This window comes from Rana temporaria, chromosome 3 (genome assembly GCF_905171775.1).
Source record: "Rana temporaria chromosome 3, aRanTem1.1, whole genome shotgun sequence".
Taxonomy (NCBI): Eukaryota; Metazoa; Chordata; class Amphibia; order Anura; family Ranidae; genus Rana; species Rana temporaria.
In genome coordinates, this window is record NC_053491.1 from 297358155 (window position 1) to 297378567 (window position 20413).

A 20413-nucleotide genomic window follows, 5' to 3' on the forward strand; every position below is an offset into this window, starting at 1 on the left:
AACCCAGAAGGTTCTAGCGAGAATGAATAAAAAGGAAACAATGTATGATTGCACTGCTCAAATAAAAATCTTAATATCACAAATCTATATAACATATAATACTGTAATAAAGTGCCAACAAATCTGTACAAAAACTAAAATGTCCAAATATACGAATAGAAAAAAAGTCCCAACTGTCCATAGAAAGTGCTCTGAATAATGCATCTTCATAGGAAAAACAGTGGCCCAGATTCAGCATAGCTTGCGCTTTATTTGCGCGGGCACAGGGCAACGATTTTGCCCTGCGCCCACGCAAATATTTTGCGCTGCCCTCGATTCACGGAGCAGTAGCTCCGTGAACTGCGAGTGCACGCCGGCAAATTTGCCCGGCGTAAGCGCGCGCAAGTTAAATGATCCCGCCGGGGGCGGGAATCATTTAAATTAGGCGCGCTCCCGCGCCGAGCGTACAGCGCATGCTCCGTCGGGAAACTTTCCCGACGTGCATTGCGGCAAATGACGTCGCAAGGACGTAATTTGCTTCAAAGTGAACGTGAATGGCGTCCAGCGCCATTCACGAATCACTTACGCAAACGCCGTGAAATTCAAATTTCACAGCGCGGGAGCGGCGGCTATACTTTAGCATTGGCTGCCCCTACTATTAGAAGGGGCAGCCTTGCGCTAAAGTAGCCGTACGGAAACTCCGTACCTGGCTTGCGCGGGGCCCGCGCAAGCTTGTCAATCAAGGGTAGTATGCAATTTGCATACTACACGCTGATACACAATGGGAGCGCCCCCTAGCGGCCCCCGCAAGAATGCAGCCTAAAATCTGCGAGGCATAAGAGCCTTATGCCGCGCAGATTTTAGGCTGCAGCCGGTGTAACGAGGTTCCTGAATCAGGAGCACTCGTTACACCGGAGCAAGTCAGCAATTGCGCCGTGTAACCTATGGTTACACGGGCGCAATTGCTTTCTGAATCTGGGCCAGTGTGTTATGCTCCTTAAATCCACTCTGTACTCCATTATAAAATAGTGCTCCATCACCAGGTGAATTGCACGCAGACCTTAAAAGGAGTTATAAACCCTCAGTTTTTCACCTTAATGCATTCTACATATTTTTGGTAAAAAAATTAAAAATTACAATAAGCGTATATTGGTTTGAGCAAAGGTTATAGCGTCTACAAAATAGGGGATAGATTTATGGAATTTTTTACTTTTTTTTTTTTTACTAGTAATGTCAGCGAGCTATGATTTTTAGCCGGACTGCGACATTGCGGCTGACAGATCGGACACTTTTTTGAGACCACTGGCATCTATTATTTTAAAAATGCACCGATTACTGTATAAACGTCACAGGCAGGGAAGGGTTAAACACCAGGGGAGATCAAGGAATTTAATGTGTTCCCAACTGTGGGGGGGGGGGGAGATGGGAATGACTGGAGGTGGGGACATATCGCTGTTCCCAATCACTAGGAACAGCAGATCTGTCTCTCCTCCACTGTCAGAATGGGGATGTGTGTGTATACATACACACATCCCCATTCTGGCTCTCTTGCCTGTGATCACAGGTGGCCAGGGGACAACGTGGCCACGCGCATCGGGTACCCGCCATGCAATGGGAGTGCAAGGGTGCCTGCTATTGCCCCTAAAAGGTTCCAACATACACCTATGGCGATTTGTGGGATCATACCAACCTGCCAAGTAGAAGCTGGATTATTGGAAGCAACCAGACACATGACACATACACACACGATAATTTTTCGGCCTGAAAGAAAACGTAATTTTTCAGCATGTCCAAAAAACGAAGTTTTTCCAACTTCATCATTAAAAACGACGTTGCCCACACACCATCGTTTAAAAAAAATTATGAACAAAGCGCGGTGATGTACAACGGCACTCTAAAGGGGAAGTTCTATTCGCCTTTGGGCTGCTTTAGCCGATTCCTTGTTAGTAAAAGACGATTCACGCTTTTTTGTCTGTTACAGCGTGATGAATGTGCTTACTCCATTATGAACGGTAGTTTTAGCAGAACGAGCGCTCCCATCTCATAACTTGCTTCTGAGCATTCGCTGGTTTAAAACGTCGTTTTAGCCCACACACGATAATTTTTTACTACCCCGAAAAACGAAATTTTTTAAAACTACGTTACAAAATGCAGCATGTTCGAAACTGAAAAACGATGTGCAGCCCACACACGATCATTTTAAATGACGTTTTTAAAAACGTTTTTTTTTTTCATGACGAAAAATGATTGTGTGTACGCGGCATTAGAGAATAATATGCACAATGTGGTTAAAATGATAAATTTAATTAAACTGGAGAGCAATAAATCACATAAATTCTATATTTTGGTTTGTAGTACAGAACAATGATGTTTAGACCGAGACGTAAAGAACAGTAGTATTAGACAACATTATGTACTTCCAGGTGCTCATTAAGGCCATTTGGTGACAAATATCCAAAAATATAAATCCAAAAAAATTCAACATGGGCTACTGGAAGGAATAACCCCTTTTCCAAACACGTAGCGTTCTATGGCCAGAATATCAATGACATCCTCCTTATTTGGGGAGGTGCCCCAGACTTGTTCTCGTCCTTTGTGGCCCACTGTAAAGTGAACTCTCTAGGGCTATCCTTCACTCATGCGATTGATCCAGGCGAAATCATCTTTCTGGACCTGGTTCTGTGACATGAAGGAGGTGCGGTCATCAGCAAGAACCATAATAAACCCACTAGTGGGAATGCTTACCTCCACTATTTTAGCTGCCATAATCCCGTGTGGAAACGTAACATCCCTGGGGGACAAGGTTACGCAGAAATTGCTCATGGACGGAGGATTATATTACACAGGGTACCTTTTCACGCTTATTAAGGAGGCCTTTAATGCTAAAATAAATCCCCAACATAAAAGACAGGAACAGCTAATCAGATAACAATACCAATACAATTAAAATAATCAACACCTTTAATGACAAATATAGGTCAGTTTCTAAAATTCTCAAACATTATGGGATATTAAAACTAGATCAGAGATTGGCTTCCACATTGCCTCCAGCTCCTCAGGTCATGTTTAGAAGAGCATGCATGTTTAAAAAAAAAATTAGCCCCCAGTAATCTACAGACCACCAAAAAAAAAAAATGTCTACGATATCAGATCCTATTTCGTTAACAGAGTTGGGATTTTTCAATGTAAGAAAAGGGGATGTCTCACATGGGCGTACGGAAATAGTTGACAAAAAAGGGAAAAAAAAAAACTTTCAAAACAATCAATTCATCACATGCTCCACCGAGTTTGTCATCTATGTTCTACGGTGTCCCTGTGGCCTGCTTTATGTAGGTCGTACCATGCGCACTTTGCAAGCACTGCAGATTCATACACAAGGGCTTTGACAAACAGTATTATTTGCCATTTCCTTCAGGAGCACAATACAAATTTCAGATGCCTGGAGGTGATGGCGATCAAAGCTATCCCCAAAGGTACCTTCACAGACAATGAAAGGTTCTCTCTCCTTTGTACAATTTATAATTTTGGAACTTTGTTACCAAATGGCCTTAATGAGGACCTGGAAGTACATAATATTGGCTAATGCTACAGTTCATCAAGCCTGGGTTTAAACATCTTTGTTATGTACTACACACCATAATATCGAATTTATGCGATTTATTGCACTCCAGTTTAATTATTTTTATAAAAGTCTAACCTCATTGTGCATATTATTCTCCTCAATGAACTTCTACGTTCACATTATTTTTTGTTTATTTTTATTTTTTTTCCCAATAATACATTTTTATGTAGACATTTCAGCATAACATACATAGATTTGTATTTTTTGATCAAGTGTGATTGATCAAATATGTAATATCAAGTACATTGAATAGGTAATATGTTCTACATCATGGAAAGGGCACCGATGGGTTAACTGGTAATAGCTCTGTCCCTCAGGTCTGCCCACTCCCCGCCCTATAACCAAGTTTAAAAGCTTGTCCTAGGTAATGCCCACATTTGATGAGTTTGCACGATTGAAACTGAAATACAATTATTGAAAGGGTTGGGCCAGATGCTAGATGTCCTTCAGCCAGAGCCAGGCAGTCTCAGATTTGCTGCAGGTGCCCTCCTCTCTCACTTTTACACTTTGCCGCAACATCCTGGGACACATGACAGGCTCTAGGGAGCTGTGGTTTTATGCACATAGTGCAGTGCAACTTCTGCATGAGCAGTGGGGAGCCAGCTGTGAAGCTGCAAGGAGTCAGTTGGCTTCCTGTCAGAAACATGACATTGCCAAGGATACCAAGACCAGCAAAGAACTGGCCCACCTGGTGAGGATAGCGCCGGATCTATGGACAGGTAGGTGGCTTTTTTATTTAAAATTAGCATGTAGGCAGGTACGGTGGTGAAAATACACTGCAGGTGGTGCTCAATCGCAGTGACATTGCAGTTGGAGGAAAATTATTCCTTTATGGTTTCATGGGTCACTAAAGCTATCCAATGGGATGCTGCCAACCCATGCGACTCTGGCAGCCACCTTGGGTCACGCAGAGCCTATTTAAGGCCCTGGCTCCCAAGCTTTGGGTGCATATCGCATGTGGATAGTGTAAGGACAGGTCATCCATCTGACAGTGCGAGGTTCCAGACAAGTAGGGAAAGGATAGGGCCATATTTCCTGGATACCTCCCCATTTGGGTACGAGACTTTCCCTGCTACACATCGTTGTTGTATTCTGTGAGTGTTCCCAGTTAGGGGGGCTTGTAAACTGCTCATGTTCTTGTGTACATGGATGGGTCTTTACAAAGCCTGGGGCTGTACTGGCTCAGGTACAAGACAGCTGTGAATGGGTGACCACCTACGCCAGCCGCATCCCTTTTCTCGGAACACCGAAAACCAAAAACTGTTTTTCTATACTCAGAAAGCAATTTTGAAGCCCCTTACATATGCGAGACCCCTGTGTACTAAAGTAGAAGGGCAAAAGATCAGTCCAATTGGCAGGCAAAAAACATGGTCGATTTACAGGCCGATGTTGGTGCATGTGAAAGTCAGAAATGTGATTTAAAATGGAAGGCAGAGGCATTGTCGGTATACAGGCTGAGGTTGGTGCACGTGGCAGTCAGAAACGTGGTTTAAAAACATCAGGCAAAGACATCGTCGGTAAACAGGCCAGGGTCAGTTAACCTGGAAGGTAGAAACATGGTAGCAGGCAAATGATCCACACAGGTATTTGAAATGGGGAAATGGCAGTCTGTTAAAAATAAGGGGACTTAATATGTAATGGATGTGTGGCAACTTCTGAAGCAATCTCAGATGCACAGGCTAGGCAAGGAGGGACATTATGGACAAAAATAGCTGGTATCTCACCTAACTCCTCTGCTGCACACACAACATCTCTTTCAAATTCTGTGGGGGGAATGTTATAGGGAAAATGTTGCTCATGAAGTCGACTCACACTATTAGAGCAAATGCTTCCTGGGGCTAGTCCGTGTTGGTAAATCAGGGCAATGATGATGTCTTCAATATTTATGAGGCGATTTGTTGACTTTTGGTAGCTGACAAGCGAATTAAACATGGCCGTATGAAATGCAACTTTCTTATACCGAGAACGGGACTTTCAGGTTGACAAATATGGTTGTAGCAACCGATCATTTAAATCCCCCACCCCCCCCCCCCATGTATCTCCACCAAGGGGTCATTGTGGATGGTAGAGAGGATGTGGAAATCTTTCATGGCCAACACTTCCTCATTTCTCATGAATGCCGATTCCCCGTTTTGTAATTTTTTTGTCAATAGATTTTGTTTTTGAAGGTTTTGCAGGCCTGGGTTTGTTTACGGTAAAGGTGGCGAAAAAGGGGCAGGCTGGTATAATAATTGTCCACATATAAAAGGTTATCCTTTTTTGAACAGGGGGTATGCCAGCTCCCAGATAATTTTCCCACTGGTTCAAATACATGTGGGGCAGTCACGGTGCTGGGAGTTTTTGTCTTCGTAAATACAGAATGTGTACATGTATCCAGTGGCTCACACAATTTATTAAAATTTCAACCCTACCTGGCTTCCTTTGACTCGGACTCCGATGCACTACCCTCTACTGGCTCGAATTCCAAACCAGAATCAGATAGGAGCTCCCCGCTGCTCTCATCATTTGACATGGTAAGGATTGGCATATGCCTCCTCAGGAGTGTAAACCCTTTGAGCCATAATGGCGGTACTTATTGGCAGGCCTGTGTGATGTACTGCTGGCGGTGGGTCTGTGTGGTGGTACTAGTGGTGGGCCTGTGTAGATATACCGATGGCGGTATTAGTGGCGGCCTGTGTGGATATACCGATGGCGGTATTAGTGGCGGCCTGTGTGGATATACCGATGGCGGTATTAGTGGCGGCCTGTGTGGATATACCGATGGCAGTATTAGTGGCGGCCTGTGTGGATATACCGATGGCGGTATTAGTGGCGGCCTGTGTGGATATAACGATGGCGGTATTAGTGGCGGCCTGTGTGGATATACCGATGGCGGTATTAGTGGCGGCCTGTGTGGATATACCGATGGCGGTATTAGTGGCGGCCTGTGTGGATATACCGATGGCGGTATTAGTGGCGGCCTGTGTGGATATACCGATGGCGGTATTAGTGGCGGCCTGTGTGGATATACCGATGGCAGTATTAGTGGTGGCCTGTGTGGATATACCGATGGCGGCATTAGTGGCGGCCTGTGTGGATATACGGATGGCGGTATTAGTGGCGGCCTGTGTGGATATACCGATGGCGGTCTGTGTGGATATACCGATGGCGGTATTAGTGGCGGCCTGTGTGGATATATCGATGGCGGTATTAGTGGCGGCCTGTGTGGATATACCGATGGCGGTACTAGTGGCGAGCCTTAGTGGCAGTACTGGTGGCAGGCTTGTGTGGTGGTACCGATGGCGGTACCGATGACAGTCCTGTGTGACAGATCCAGATGGGCTTACAGAACTGACGATCAGTGTGTGAGGAAAAAGAAGGGATCATATAGTAACCGCCCTCCTGGGTTTACATTTGTGACCGGCTGTGATTGGACACAGCTGGTCACGTGAAAAATTGGCTGTTAACCATGATTGGGGAAGCGCTGTGTCCGAGGGACACCCACCACCCCCAATTGCCGTGGTGCGGATTCTGTGTACTAATATGACTGGCTGTGATTTGACACAGCCGATCATGTGGTAAACAACCAATTTCATTTCACCTCTGGGCATTTAGCTGCATATTGGTCCGGGGCTTAAGTGGTTAAACTATGAGCTCAGAGCTACTGCATCAGGGAAGAGAAAGCAAATGTGAGAGGAATTGAATCAGAGAAAGAGCTCCCGCCTGTAATGATGGTGAACAGTAAAAGCTTGGCCTCGCCTAGCAATGTCCTAGCAACATCCTGGGAGTTTTCAGTCAGGAATAATAAGGTAGGTAAATGACCTACAGCAAGGAGTTTATTTAACCTTAGTCAAAACTGCACAGCTTGTTTTTAGCTAGAGAGACATCCCTTATTTGCATAGACAGTTTTTTTAGTAAAGGTGAAATAACCCTTTGAAAAAAAGAGTTGTAAAGGCAGAATGTTTTTTTATCTTAATGCATTCTTAAAAAAAATATTCTGTGTGTAGCAGCCTCCCCAGCACTCACCATCTCTCTCCAGCGATGTCCACAAGTGTCTTAGCCAATCGCAAGAAGAGTCCCGAACAGCTAACTAACGTTGACAGCCACGGGAACCAATCAGGTGAGAGAGGGGCGGAGCCAAGTCAGGTCTGAGTGGACACACGGAGCTGTGACTCAGTTTAGGTGCCCCAATAGCAAGCTGCTTGCTGTGGGGGCACTTGACAAGAGGAAGGGGCCAGGAGCAGCTAAGAGGGACCCAAGAAGAAGAAGATCCAGGCTGCTCTGTGCAAAACCAACTGTACAGAGGATATTAGTATAAGATGTTTGTTATTATTTTTATTTTTTAAAACAAGACTTTACAATTATTGCAAGTTAGCCAATAAAAAAAAAAAAAAAAAAAGGTATAATTTAAGCTCCAAACTTCCAGTTCTAGGGTAAAGATTAGGGTTGTCCCGATAACACTTTTTTAAAGACCAAGTACAAATACCGATACTCGCCGATAACGATTCATTTTTCAATGTCATGTGACAGTTTGACAGATGGGGCAACTGATAGGTGGCACTTGCGAGTACTGAAATGCTGCTAAAAATGACACAAGGAAAGGACTTTTTTTTTTTTTTTTTTTTTTTTTTATAAATGATGGTGCGACGCCCATCTTGGTACACCCTGCACTCAGCTGCAGTAAACAGAAGCGGACATCTTGTTACACCCAACCCATATAGTTTGGGCTGGGTGTAACAAAATGTCCGCTGCTGGCTTACTGCCGCCGAGTGCAGGGTGTACCAAGATGGGGGTAGGGATGTTCAGCTGCTGACAGCGACCGAAAGTGACAACACCGGTCACCGCTCCTGATGCGGCTGCGCCCTACACCGCTGCCAGCTTACCAAGTTCCACTGCAGGTGAGGACTGAGGACTCGCTCGCCGCCCGCCCTCTCCAGCCACCGACTCCGCCCGCCCTCTCCAGCCACCGACTCCGCCCGCCCTCCCTGGCTATTAACTCCGCCAGCTCTCTCTAGCCGCTGACTCTGCCCGCGACCAGGTATCAGGAGCATTTGTGAGAGTACAAGTACTCACGCAAATGCTCGGTATCGATCCAGATACTAGTACAGTACAACTATACTTATTTTGTAAGCAGCTTGTGGACCAAGAAGCCATCTAATATTAGACATTCTTATTTGTATCTAAATAAGGGTAGGAGTGGAATTGAAAAGACAGTTGCTGAGTAAGCACCAATAATATTTATTTTTATTAAAAGGTACTTTTATAGCGCCATTAATTTACACAGCGCTTTACATATACAGTGCATATTACAAGTCTACACACCCCTGTTAAAAAGGTCAGGTTTCTGTGATGTAAAGGAAAAAATGACAAAAATAAATCATTTCAGAACTTTTTCCACCTTTAATGTGACCTATAAATTGTACAACTCGGTTGAACAACACACTGAAATCTTTTACATGGAGGGAAGTAAAATAAATATAGTTGCTTAAGTGTGCACACCCTTAACCACTTCCCACCCAACCTATAGCAGATTGATGGCCAGGACGTGGTTCTGTTATCTTGACTGGATGTCATACAAAGCCCAGCAGGATAACATGCCGGCACGTAGCGCGGCAATCGCAAATGCGGTGCGTCAGTCTGACACGCTGCATCTGATTGTGGTAAAAAGCCTCCGACAGAGATTATCAGCACAGCCCCCATCACATGTAGGTAGAATAAATGTGAGCCATGACTAAGCACTGACTGCCAGTGCGAAATGCGTCGGCCATACTGAATGTTGTTGGTTTGCAGTGACTGTATGTACAGTTGAAAAATAAAAGACATCTCTTTTTTAAGTGATTTTGGAGTGCGGATGTCCAGTTTTTCGTTCTTTCCATTTTTTGCTAGAATAAATGTGCAGGGTAATGGCGCTGCTAGAATGTGGTATTGATATATCCTTATGTCACTCTCCCACGTCAATGGTAGCCTAACAGGCACACTTAGAGGGCTGACTCGCCCTATACTCACTTTCTTAGTATATTGTTATTTTTCACACACAAGTCCACTGGAGGACAAACTTTATCTTTTTTGCGTATCATATTCATCATAAGGGGACCTATCACTATTGGAGGCTTCTCATATGAGCCTACCGTACACAGGTGCCCGACACTTTATTACACATTTATCACCACAAGGGTTGGATTGAACATAAGGATATATCAATACCACATTCTAGCAGCGCCATTACCCTGCACATTTATTCTACCCATTTCTAAACGGTTCCTCCTTGAGAGACCACACAGGGGGCAGCAGCTCATCTACCCAGTCCTAGCGCAGAAGTTTTACCCCTCTTTTACTCCCCCATCTGATGTGCCCATAACCTGCCAATCAGTGCCCAACAGCTTCCAGTCAGTGGCCCCTCAAAAAAAATCCACCACAGTGCCAATCAGAGCCCACCACAGTGCCAATCAGAGCCCAGAAGTAAAACCTGTCAGTACCTCATCATCAGCGCCATCTATTAGTGCCCATAAGTGCCGCCTATCGCTGCTGCATATCAGTGCCCATCAATTCTACATATCAGTGCCTCCTCATCAGTGGCGCCTGAAATAAAATCAGATTTTTTAGTTTGTTTAGCAAAAAATAAAAACCCCAGAGGTGATCAAACACCAAAAGAATGCTCTATTTGTGGAAAGAAAATTATAAAAAATGTTGCCGGGCTTGGATGTTTTTCTTTGTAAGAAAAGGTTTACGTCTTGCCACTCTACCCCAAAGACATATGAAGAATACCGGAGATTTTTGTCACATGTGCCACACAGCCAGTACTTGCCAGATATTCCTGCAGCTTCTTTAACCACTTCCCGACCGCTGCATGTACATATACGTCGGCAGAATGGCACGGACAGGCACATCAACGTACCTGTACGTGCCTGCCTAGACGTGGGTCGGTCGTGTTCCCACGGGGAGCGATCCGGGACGACGGCGCGGCTATTTGTTTATAGCCGCTCCGTCGCGATCGCTCCCCGGAGCTGAAGAACGGGGAGAGCCGTGTGTAAACACGGCTTCCCCGTGCTTCACTATGGCGCTGCATCGATCGAGTGATCCCTTATATAGGGAGACTCAATCAATGACATCATTCCTACAGCCACACCCCCCTACAGTTGTAAACACACACTAGGTGAACACTAAATCCTACAGCGCCCCCTGTGGTTAACTCCCAAACTGCAACTGTCATTTTCACAATAAAGAATGCAATTTAAATGCATTTTTTGCTGTGAAAATTACAATGGTCCCAAAAATGTGTCAAAATTGTCCGAAGTGTCCGCCATAATGTCGCAGTCACGAAAAAATAAATAAAAAAATAAATAAATAAAAAAATTCGCTGATCGCCGCCATTAGTAGTTAAAAAAAAAAAAAAAATTAATAAAAATGCAATAAAACTATCCCCTATTTTGTAAACGCTATAAATTTTGCGCAAACCAACCGATAAACGCTTATTGCGATGATTTTTTACCAAAAATAGGTAGAAGAATACGTATCGGCCTAAACTGAGGAAAAAAAAAATTTAAATATGTTTTTGGGGGATATTTATTATAGCAAAAAGTAAAAGATATTGCATTTTTTTCAAAATTGTCGCTCTATTTTTTTTTATAGCGCAAAAAATAAAAACCGCAGAGGTGATCAAATACCACCAAAAGAAAGCTCTATTTGTGGGGAAAAAAGGACGCCAATTTTGTTTGGGAGCCACGTCGCGCGACCGCGCAATTGTCTGTTAAAGCGACGCAGTGCCGAATTGTAAAAAAAAAACCTTGGGTCATGTAGCAGCATATTGGTCCGGTCCTTAAGTGGTTAATGTTGCTGTGGGCTTCTTGGCAGCCTCCCTGACCAGTTTTCCTCTCATCTTTTCATCAATTTTTCTAACACCCCAGAGAATAAAATGGTGGTCGTTGCAATAACTTTTGTTACACCGTATTTGTGCAGCAGTCTTACAAGCACATTTTTTTTAATTAAAAAACAAGACAACTAGATAGATAGATAGATAGATAGAGATAGATATAGATAGAGATAGATATAGATAGAGATAGATATAGATAGAGATAGATATAGATAGAGATAGAGAGAGATAGATAGATAGATAGAGAGAGATAATGTTATGCCGATTAAATTGATACCCAACATGTCACACTTTAAAGTTGTGCCCGCTCGTGAAACGACAACAAAGTTTTACCCTTAAAAATCTCCATAGGCGACGTCTAAAACATTCTACAGATTGCATGTTTTGCATTACAGAGGAGGTCTAGGGCTAGCATTATTGCTCTCACTCTACCAATTATGGCAATACCTCACTCACTCTACCAATTATGGCAATACCTCACTTGTGGTTTGAACACTGTTTTCATATGAGGGCGCTGCTCATGTATGCTTTCGCTTCTGCGCACAAGCTCAGCGGGATAGGGCGCTTTAAAAAAAAAATGATTTATTTTTACTTTTTTTTTTTAAATAAATAAATTGGGACACTTATTTCTAATACAAGGAATGTAAACATCCCTTGAAAATAGAAAAAAGCATAACAGGTCCTCTTAAACATGAGATCTGGGGTCAAAAAGACCTCAGATCTCATATTCAGATTAAAATGCAATAAAAAATTTTTTTTTATATATAATATATATATCACACATACACATACACACAGTGCCTTGCGAAAGTATTAGGCCCCTTTGAACTTTGCGACCTTTTGCCACATTTCAGGCTTCAAACATAAAGATATAAAACTAATTTTTTTTGAAGAATCAACAACAAGTGGGACACAATCATGAAGTGGAACGAAATTTATTGGATATTTCAAACTTTAACAAATAAAAAACTGAAAAATTGGGCGTGCAAAATTCAGCCCCCTTAAGTTAATACTTTGTAGCGCCAACTTTTGCTGCGATTACAGCTGTAAGTCGCTTGGGGTAATGTCTCTATCAGTTTTTCACATCGAGAGACTGACATTTTTGCCCATTCCTCCTTGCAAATCAGCTCAAGCTCTGTGAGGTTGGATGGAGAGCATTTGTGAACAGCAGTTTTCAGTTCTTTCCACAGATTCTCGATTGGATTCAGGTCTGGACTTTGACTTGGCCATTCTAACACCTGGATATGTTTATTTGTGAACCATTCCATTGTAGATTTTGCTTTGTTTTGGATCATTGTCTTGTTGGAAGACAAATCTCCGTCCCAGTCTCAGGTCTTTTGCAGACTCCATCGGGTTTTCTTTCAGAATGGTCCTGTATTTGGCTCCATCCATCTTCCCATCAATTTTAACCATCTTCCCTGTCCCTGCTGAAGAAAAGCAGGCCCAAACAATGATGCTGTCACCAACATGTTTGACAGTGGGGATGGTGTGTTCAGGGTGATGAGCTGTGTTGCTTTTACGCCAAACATAACGTTTTGCATTGTTGCCAAAAAGCTTGATTTTTGGTTTTATCTGACCAGCGCACCTTCTTCCACATGTTTGGTGTGTCTCCCAGGTGGCTTGTGGCAAACTTTAAACGACACTTTTTATGGATATCTTTAAGAAATGGCTTTCTTCTTGCCACTCTTCCATAAAGGCCAGATTTGTGCAGTATACGACTGATTGTCGTCCTATAGACAGAGTCTCCCACCTCAGCTGTAGATCTCTGCAGTTCATCCAGAGTGATCATGGGCCTCTTGGCTGCATCTCTGATCAGTCTTCTCCTTGTATGAGCTGAAAGTTTAGAGGGACGGCCAGGTCTTCGTAGATTTGCAGTGGTCTGATACTCCTTCCATTTCAATATTATCGCTTGCACAGTGCTCCTTGGGATGTTTAAAGCTTGGGAAATCTTTTTGTATCCAAATCCATCTTTAAACTTCTCCACAACAGTATCTCGGACCTGCCTGGTGTGTTCCCTGTTCTTCATGATGCTTTCTGCGCTTTAAACGGACCTCTGAGACTATCACAGTGCAGGTGCATTTATACAGAGACTTCATTACACACAGGTGGATTCTATTTATCATCAGTCATTTAGGTCAACATTGGATCATTCAGAGATCCTCGCTGAACTTCTGGAGAGAGTTTGCTGCACTGAAAGTAAAGGGGCTGAATAATTTTGCACGCCCAATTCTTCAGTTTTTTATTTTTTTAAAAAGTTTGAAACATCCAATAAATTTCGTTCCACTTCATGATTGTGTCCCACTTGTTGTTGATTCTTCAAAAAAAATTACAGTTTTATATCTTTATGTTTGAAGGCTGAAATGTGGCAAAAGGTCACAAAGTTCAAGGGGGCCGAATGTCATTCTAAAAGAAAAGAAATGTCCCTTTAAGAGCATTGGGTGGAAGGGACGTTTTCACGTCACTTCCTCACTGCAGTGATGTAAATCATGTAATGATTTTTTTTTTCAAAAGGGCCATTCACATTGGGTGTTTAGCTGTATTGAACGAAGGTTCGTTTACCTGTGTTTAGACAAAATAAAATTCTGCGCATCCAAGATCCAAATATAGACACTCTAAAAGTGGCTAAACACATTTAAAACGCACCTAAACATGGCTAATCCACTTCAAAGAAGGAACATCTAAAAGCAGGAAAAAGTGATCTGGAAAACATAAGGTCTCCTTCACGCGAGTGATTAAGGACATACACTGAATTCCAGTAGCAAAAATCAGCAGATACTTGTAGCTGGGATCACATGTGTACTGTATGTGAACAGTGGCAGCCGCTCAAGCTGTAAAAGTAATGACAGGCTGACCGGAACCATCATTGTTGGCATGTATCCCCACATGCAGCAATTACCCGCTGATAGGGACAGATATCTGAGCCTGGGTGCATCTTTCCACATCCAGCAGCAATCATCTGTCTCTACTCTAAGGCCCCTTTCAGACTGGGGCGGGAGCTGCGGTGGCGGTATAACGCCGCTAAAAATAGCGGCGCTATACCGCCGGAACTGCCGCGGGTATCAGCCGCTAGCGGTGCGGTATTAACCCCCGCTAGCGGCCGATAAAGAGTTAATACCGCCCGCAATGCGCCTCTATAGAGGCGCATTGCGGGCGGTATTGCCGCGGTTTTCCATTGTTTTCAATGGGAAGGAGCGGTGAAGGAGCGGTATACATGCCGCTCCTCTCACCGCTCCAAAGATGCTGCTGACAGGAGATTTTTTTGTCTCCCGCCAGCGCATCGCCTCAGTGTGAAAGCCCTCGGGCTTTCACATTGAGTCTGCAGTGAAGGAGTTTTTCAGGCGCGATAGCAGCGCTATTTTTAGCGCTGTACCGCCTGAAAAACTCCTCAATGTGAAAGGGGCCTAACTGCAAAATTACCACTGCATGTGCGTTTTCTCGCTGACAGCCACTGCTGCTGCTGCTGCTGTGAGCCTGTCATTCATACACATGAGTAGAGTGGCTGCAGTTAAACACAGATGATTCTGGTTGCAAGAAATTACAAATTCTTGCCACCAGAATTCACACATTGGCCCTAGTTGTTCATGAGGATGAGCCCTTAAAGTTTTAACTTACCAGATAATTCCTCCTAAGATAAATACAGAAATGCCAGTACGAATGAGTCCTGAGCCCCAGTTCACAGCAGTGCGGATTTTAAATCACGCTACTTAAAGTGGAAGTAAACCCTGCTATTGTTTTCAGCCAAGGAAGCTGCCATCTTGGCCTCTGTTTAATCTGCAACTGCCACGATGCTGCACATGTGATCAGTTATGAAACCAGCCATTGAAAAAATATTTATATTAAAAAAACACACACACACACACACACACACACACACACACACACAAAGTATAAATTAATTTGGTGGAAAAATGAGAGAGAAAATTGAGTACTGTCTGTGATACTTTTTTATTTGCACTAACATACAATTTTTCAGGATAAGCTTTCATGATATGTCCCCTTCTTTAAGGTCCAAGGGAACATACACCGAAAGCTTGCCCTGAAAAATTGTATGTTGGTGCAGATAAAAAAAAAGTAGTATCATGGACAGTACTCAATTTTCTCTGTCACAATTGCACTAATACAGCTACAATCACGTCAAGTAGGAAAAATGAGAGAAAAGGCATCTGAAATTGTTACAGAAATAACACATGGTTGTGCTATATTTCATTTTACCACTAGATGGTGCCATGAGATAAATAATAGCTACAACAGACAAGGATAAACAGTTCATATACAACTGTAGCAAAAAAATAAATAAATGCTGCTTATAAAGCACACTAAAAGTTATGTATCACACGTACGTTTATGCGTGTCTATGGTTTTAGCATTAATGAATTCTATTGGCGAGAATATAATTTTTTTTCTGGCCATTAACACCCAAACGCTAGACACATCTAACATGTCTGCCAAAATAGCCCTTTTTCTGCTCCTCAGCTCCTCTCTTTAAAGTGGAGGTTCACCCAAAAACTCAATTTTTAACATTAGATTGAGGCTCGTTTTGTGAAGGGGAATCGGGTGTTTTTTTTTAAATCGAAGCAGTACTTACCGTTTTAGAGATAGATCTGCTCCGCCGCTTCCGGGTATGGGTGCGGGACTGGGTGTTCCTATTTGATTGACAGGCTTCCGACAGTCGCATACAGCGCGTCACGATTTTCCGAAAGTAGCCGAACGTCGGTGTGCAGGCGCTCGTGACGCGCTGTATGCGACAGTCGGAAGCCTGTCAATCAAATAGGAACGCCCAGTCCCGCAGCCCATACCCGGAAGCGGTGGAGAAGATCTATCTCTAAAACGGTAAGTACTGCTTCGATTTTAACCACTTCTATACCGGGCCTATTTTGGCACTTCTCTCCTACATGCATAAATCATAATTTTTTTGTTAGAAAATTACTCAGAACCCCCAAACACTATATATACACACACATCATACATTATATATATATATATATATATATATATATATATATATATATATATATATATATATATATATATATATATATATATATATATATATATATATATATATATATATATGTGTGTGTGTGTGTGTGTGTGTGTGTATATATATAAACACAAACACACACACTATATATATATATATATATATATATATATATATATATATATATATATATATATATATATATATATATATATATATATATATATATATATATATATATATATATATATATATATATATATATATATATAAATAAATATTTTTTTAGCAGACACCCTAGGGAATAAAATACCGGCCATTGCAACTTTTTATCTCGCACAGTATTTGCGCAATAATTTTTCAAACGCCTTTTTTTGGGGAAAAAAACGGTTTTGTGAATTAAAAAATAAAACAGTAAAGTTAGCCCAATTTTTTTGTATAATGTGAAAGATGAAGTTACGGCGAGTAAATAGATACCCAACATGTCACGCTTTAAAATTGCGCACACTCATGGAATGGCGCCAAACGTCAGTACTTAAAAAAATCTCCATAGGCGTCGCTTTTTTTTACAAGTTACAAATTTAGAGTTACAGAGGAGGTCTAGTGCTAGAATTGTTGCTGGCGCTCTAACGCACGTGGCGATACCTCACATGTGTGGTTTGAACGGCGTTTACATATGTGGGCGGGACTTACGTGTGTGTTCGCTTCTAAACGCGAGCTACCGGGCATAGGGGCGTTTAAAAAAAAAAAAATTTATTATTTTACAAATTTTTTTTTATTTTTACACTTTTTTTTTACATTTTTTTTTTTTTTTTTTTTTTAACACTTTTATTCCTATTACAAGGAATGTAAACATCCCTTGTAATAGGAATGGTTTGTGACAGGTACTATTTATGGAGAGATGCAGGGTCAATAAGACCCCACATCTCTCCTCCAGGCTGGAAAGCATTAGATCGTGAAAAAAAAATCACCGATCTAAAGCTTCCAGCCGCGATTGCGGCTGTGTTTACATTCCAGGACGATCATAGAGATGACTGGTGACCATCTGGTCACCAGTCTACTCTATGGTTTCCATCGGACGCCGGCGGATCGTTTCTCCAGGTCTCCAATGGCAAAGGAGAGCCTGGAGAACCCCCGGATGGTGGCGGGAGGGGGGGCGTCCCCTCCCGCCGCCTATAAGAACGATCAAGTGGCGGAACCGCCGCTATGATCATTCTTATGGTGCAGGGATTCGTCGGCTGAAGAGATGGATATCTGAATGATGCCTGTGGCTGCAGGCATCTTTCAGATATCCCCACTGAAAGTCCAGGACGTCATATGACGTCCTTGGGTTGGAAGTGGTTAAAAAAAAACACCCGATTCCACTTCACAAAATGAGCCTCAATCTAATGTTAAAAATTGTTTTTCGGGTGAACTCCCGCTTTAACCACTTCATTACTGGGCACTTAAACCCCCTTCCTGCCCAGACCAGTTTTCAGCGCTGACGCATTTTGAATGACAATTGTGTGGTCATACAACACTGTACCCAAATTATATTTTTATCATTTTTTCCCCACAAATAGAGATTTCTTTTGGTGGTATTTGATCACCTCTGCTGTTTTTATTTTTTGCACTATTAACAAAAAATTCAGAAAATTTTGAAGAAAAAAAAAAAAAAAATAAAAAAAAAAAACACACAATATTTTTTACTTTTTGTTACAATAATATCCCAATTTTTTTTTTACTTTTTTTTTTCCTCAGTTTAGGCCGATACATATTCTTCTACATATTTTTGGCAAAAAAATAATAAAAAAAAAATCGCAATATGCGTTTATTGATTGGTTTGCGCAAAAGTTATAGCGCCTACAAAATAGGGGATAGATTTATGATTTTTTTTTTTACTAGTAATGGCAGCGATCTGCGATTTTTGTCAGGCCTGCGATATTGCGACGGACACATCGGACACTTTTGACACTATTTTGGAACCATTCACATTTACACAGCGAACAGTGCTATAGTAATGCACCGATTACTGTATAAATGTGACTGGCAGGGAAGGGGTTAAATGTATTCCCTGGGAGGGATTCTTACTGTGGGGGGAGGGTGACTGAACAAGGGACACAGCATCGGTCTCCTCTCTCCCTGACAGGACATGAAGATCTGTGTTTACACACAGAGCTCCACGTCCCTGCCGATCGCGGGTACCTGGCGGACATCGCGGCCGCCAAGCACGCGCATCGGCATCTCAGCTCAAAAACACTACCTGTCTAAGGACTAAATCAAGGTCCCAAGCTACTTGTCCCTCATGACAAGCTACTTGTCCCGATTATATATTTTTTTAAACCAAAACCATACTTAAAAGTGGAACTTCACTCTCCCAATCAACATTGATTTATTTTGTATTTTATTTTTTTAATCCTTATGCTGCTAGAATTAGTAAATGGATAGGAAGGTATATTATATTTACTTGTTTTAAACAGTTTTTTTTTTCACATTTCTTCAGTTACTTCCTGGTTTCTTGCCTAGGCAAATTATGTCATACATCCCGGAAGTCTTTAGGAGGGGGAAGATGGGTTTTCTCAGCCAAGCACACTCTCCTGTATGCATGCCTGTGCTAAGGGCAGATGGATTCCAGGAAGTAAATGCTACATGAATTGTCTCTACCCTTACTCAAGATGGCCATGGCCAGAAAAACTAGGGGAATGTTTTTCAAACAGATTTCTCAAAAAAATAAATTATGGGCACATGGATGGATGGGGGAGTTTGCTTAGAATATTAAAAATGGAGTAGAATAGAGTTTTTGGTTTGTGGTGCTCAGAAGCAGCGAAGATCCGCTTTAAAGGATAAATTAACTTAAAAAAAAAAAAAAAAAAAAAGAAGAAGTGCAGTTATTTTTTTGTTGCAGGAGCCTGTAAAGCATTGCACCATACAGGTCTCCTGCACACTGTTAGTGTATCCGATTGCCATACATCTTGTACGGGTAAGACAATACACCCTGACAGGAAGGTAGTTCCTTGATACTGTAACTATAAGCCGAAAGTCTTGTATGAATAAACGCGGTTGTGGGCGGACCCCCGCACAGCCACGCTGTTTTCAAACAGTGACAACTAGTACATGGAGCTTCTCCCCATACTGCTGCCACAGGGAGGGGGGCAGCGGGCGGCGGCTGCAGCTCTGAGGACATGTTACATGTTCCACCCTAAAATCAGGTGTAACATGTTCCCAAAGGTAAAGGGTTGATTTTTTATTTTATTTGGTAGAGGTGCTTTTAAAAACAAAAAGGGTCTTTGTGACAACTTAAACAGCTCAATGTTAAAAACATTTAAAAGCTCATCTCCTACTCACCCAACTGTCTCCAGGACCACACTCGGGGACTAGCAGGGATGGGAGGGACTGTGTAGTGTGATGAACAGCGATTGGGGAAAGGGGAGTGTCGGACTCTCTTAAAGCTTAGCAGAAGCGCATCTGCTGAGCGAATAAATGAGGTGTCGGCCTCAATGAGGAAAAAATAAATAAAACTTTATTCCTTCAGGTTACACAGAAGAACTTGGGTGCTCAGTACAAAACAAGCACATGCTGAGAAGACAAATCAAGCTCTGGTGTCCACTCTGAAAAAAAGTAAACCCTGCTGCTTGCAAGGCTAAATGTAAAAGAAATGAAAACACACATGTCCCTGCACATCGGCGATATGATTTGCCCATCCCTGTGATAACCAGGGATTTTTTCATTTTGGATGGATTTTCTCTCACTCTCTGTTTTGGCTATGGGTCAGGAAGTGAAGGAAATCCACATCCCTCTCACAGATAGCTAGAAAAAAAGAAACTGGCAGGGTTTCTAACCCTCCCCACTGAAATGGAAACAAATAAATGTCTTGTCTTTTGTTTTACTTTAAGGCCTCATTGCACACTGGACGTTTTTACAGCAGTTGTTTTTGGCTTCAGACGTATAACGTTATTTTAACGTCCAGTGTGCATGACGCCTAAGAGCTCTTTGCACTATTTAA

General features: G+C 42.4%; 1 protein-coding gene across 2 annotated transcripts in view; it reads right to left on the reverse strand.

The window, feature by feature from the left end:
- Window positions 1-20413, reverse strand: part of PCBD2 (pterin-4 alpha-carbinolamine dehydratase 2) — a 432795-nt gene that overhangs the window by 394421 nt on the left and 17961 nt on the right. Inside the window, exon 1 of one of the 2 annotated variants that reach the window (XM_040344755.1) lies at window positions 1670-1750. The exons of the other annotated variant lie outside the window; for it this stretch is intronic. Coding sequence (XP_040200689.1) covers window positions 1670-1711 — 42 coding nt within the window. The 5' untranslated portion in view covers window positions 1712-1750. Of the gene's footprint in view, window positions 1-1669; window positions 1751-20413 lie in introns of those variants that run through there. 2 annotated transcript variants of the gene reach the window in all.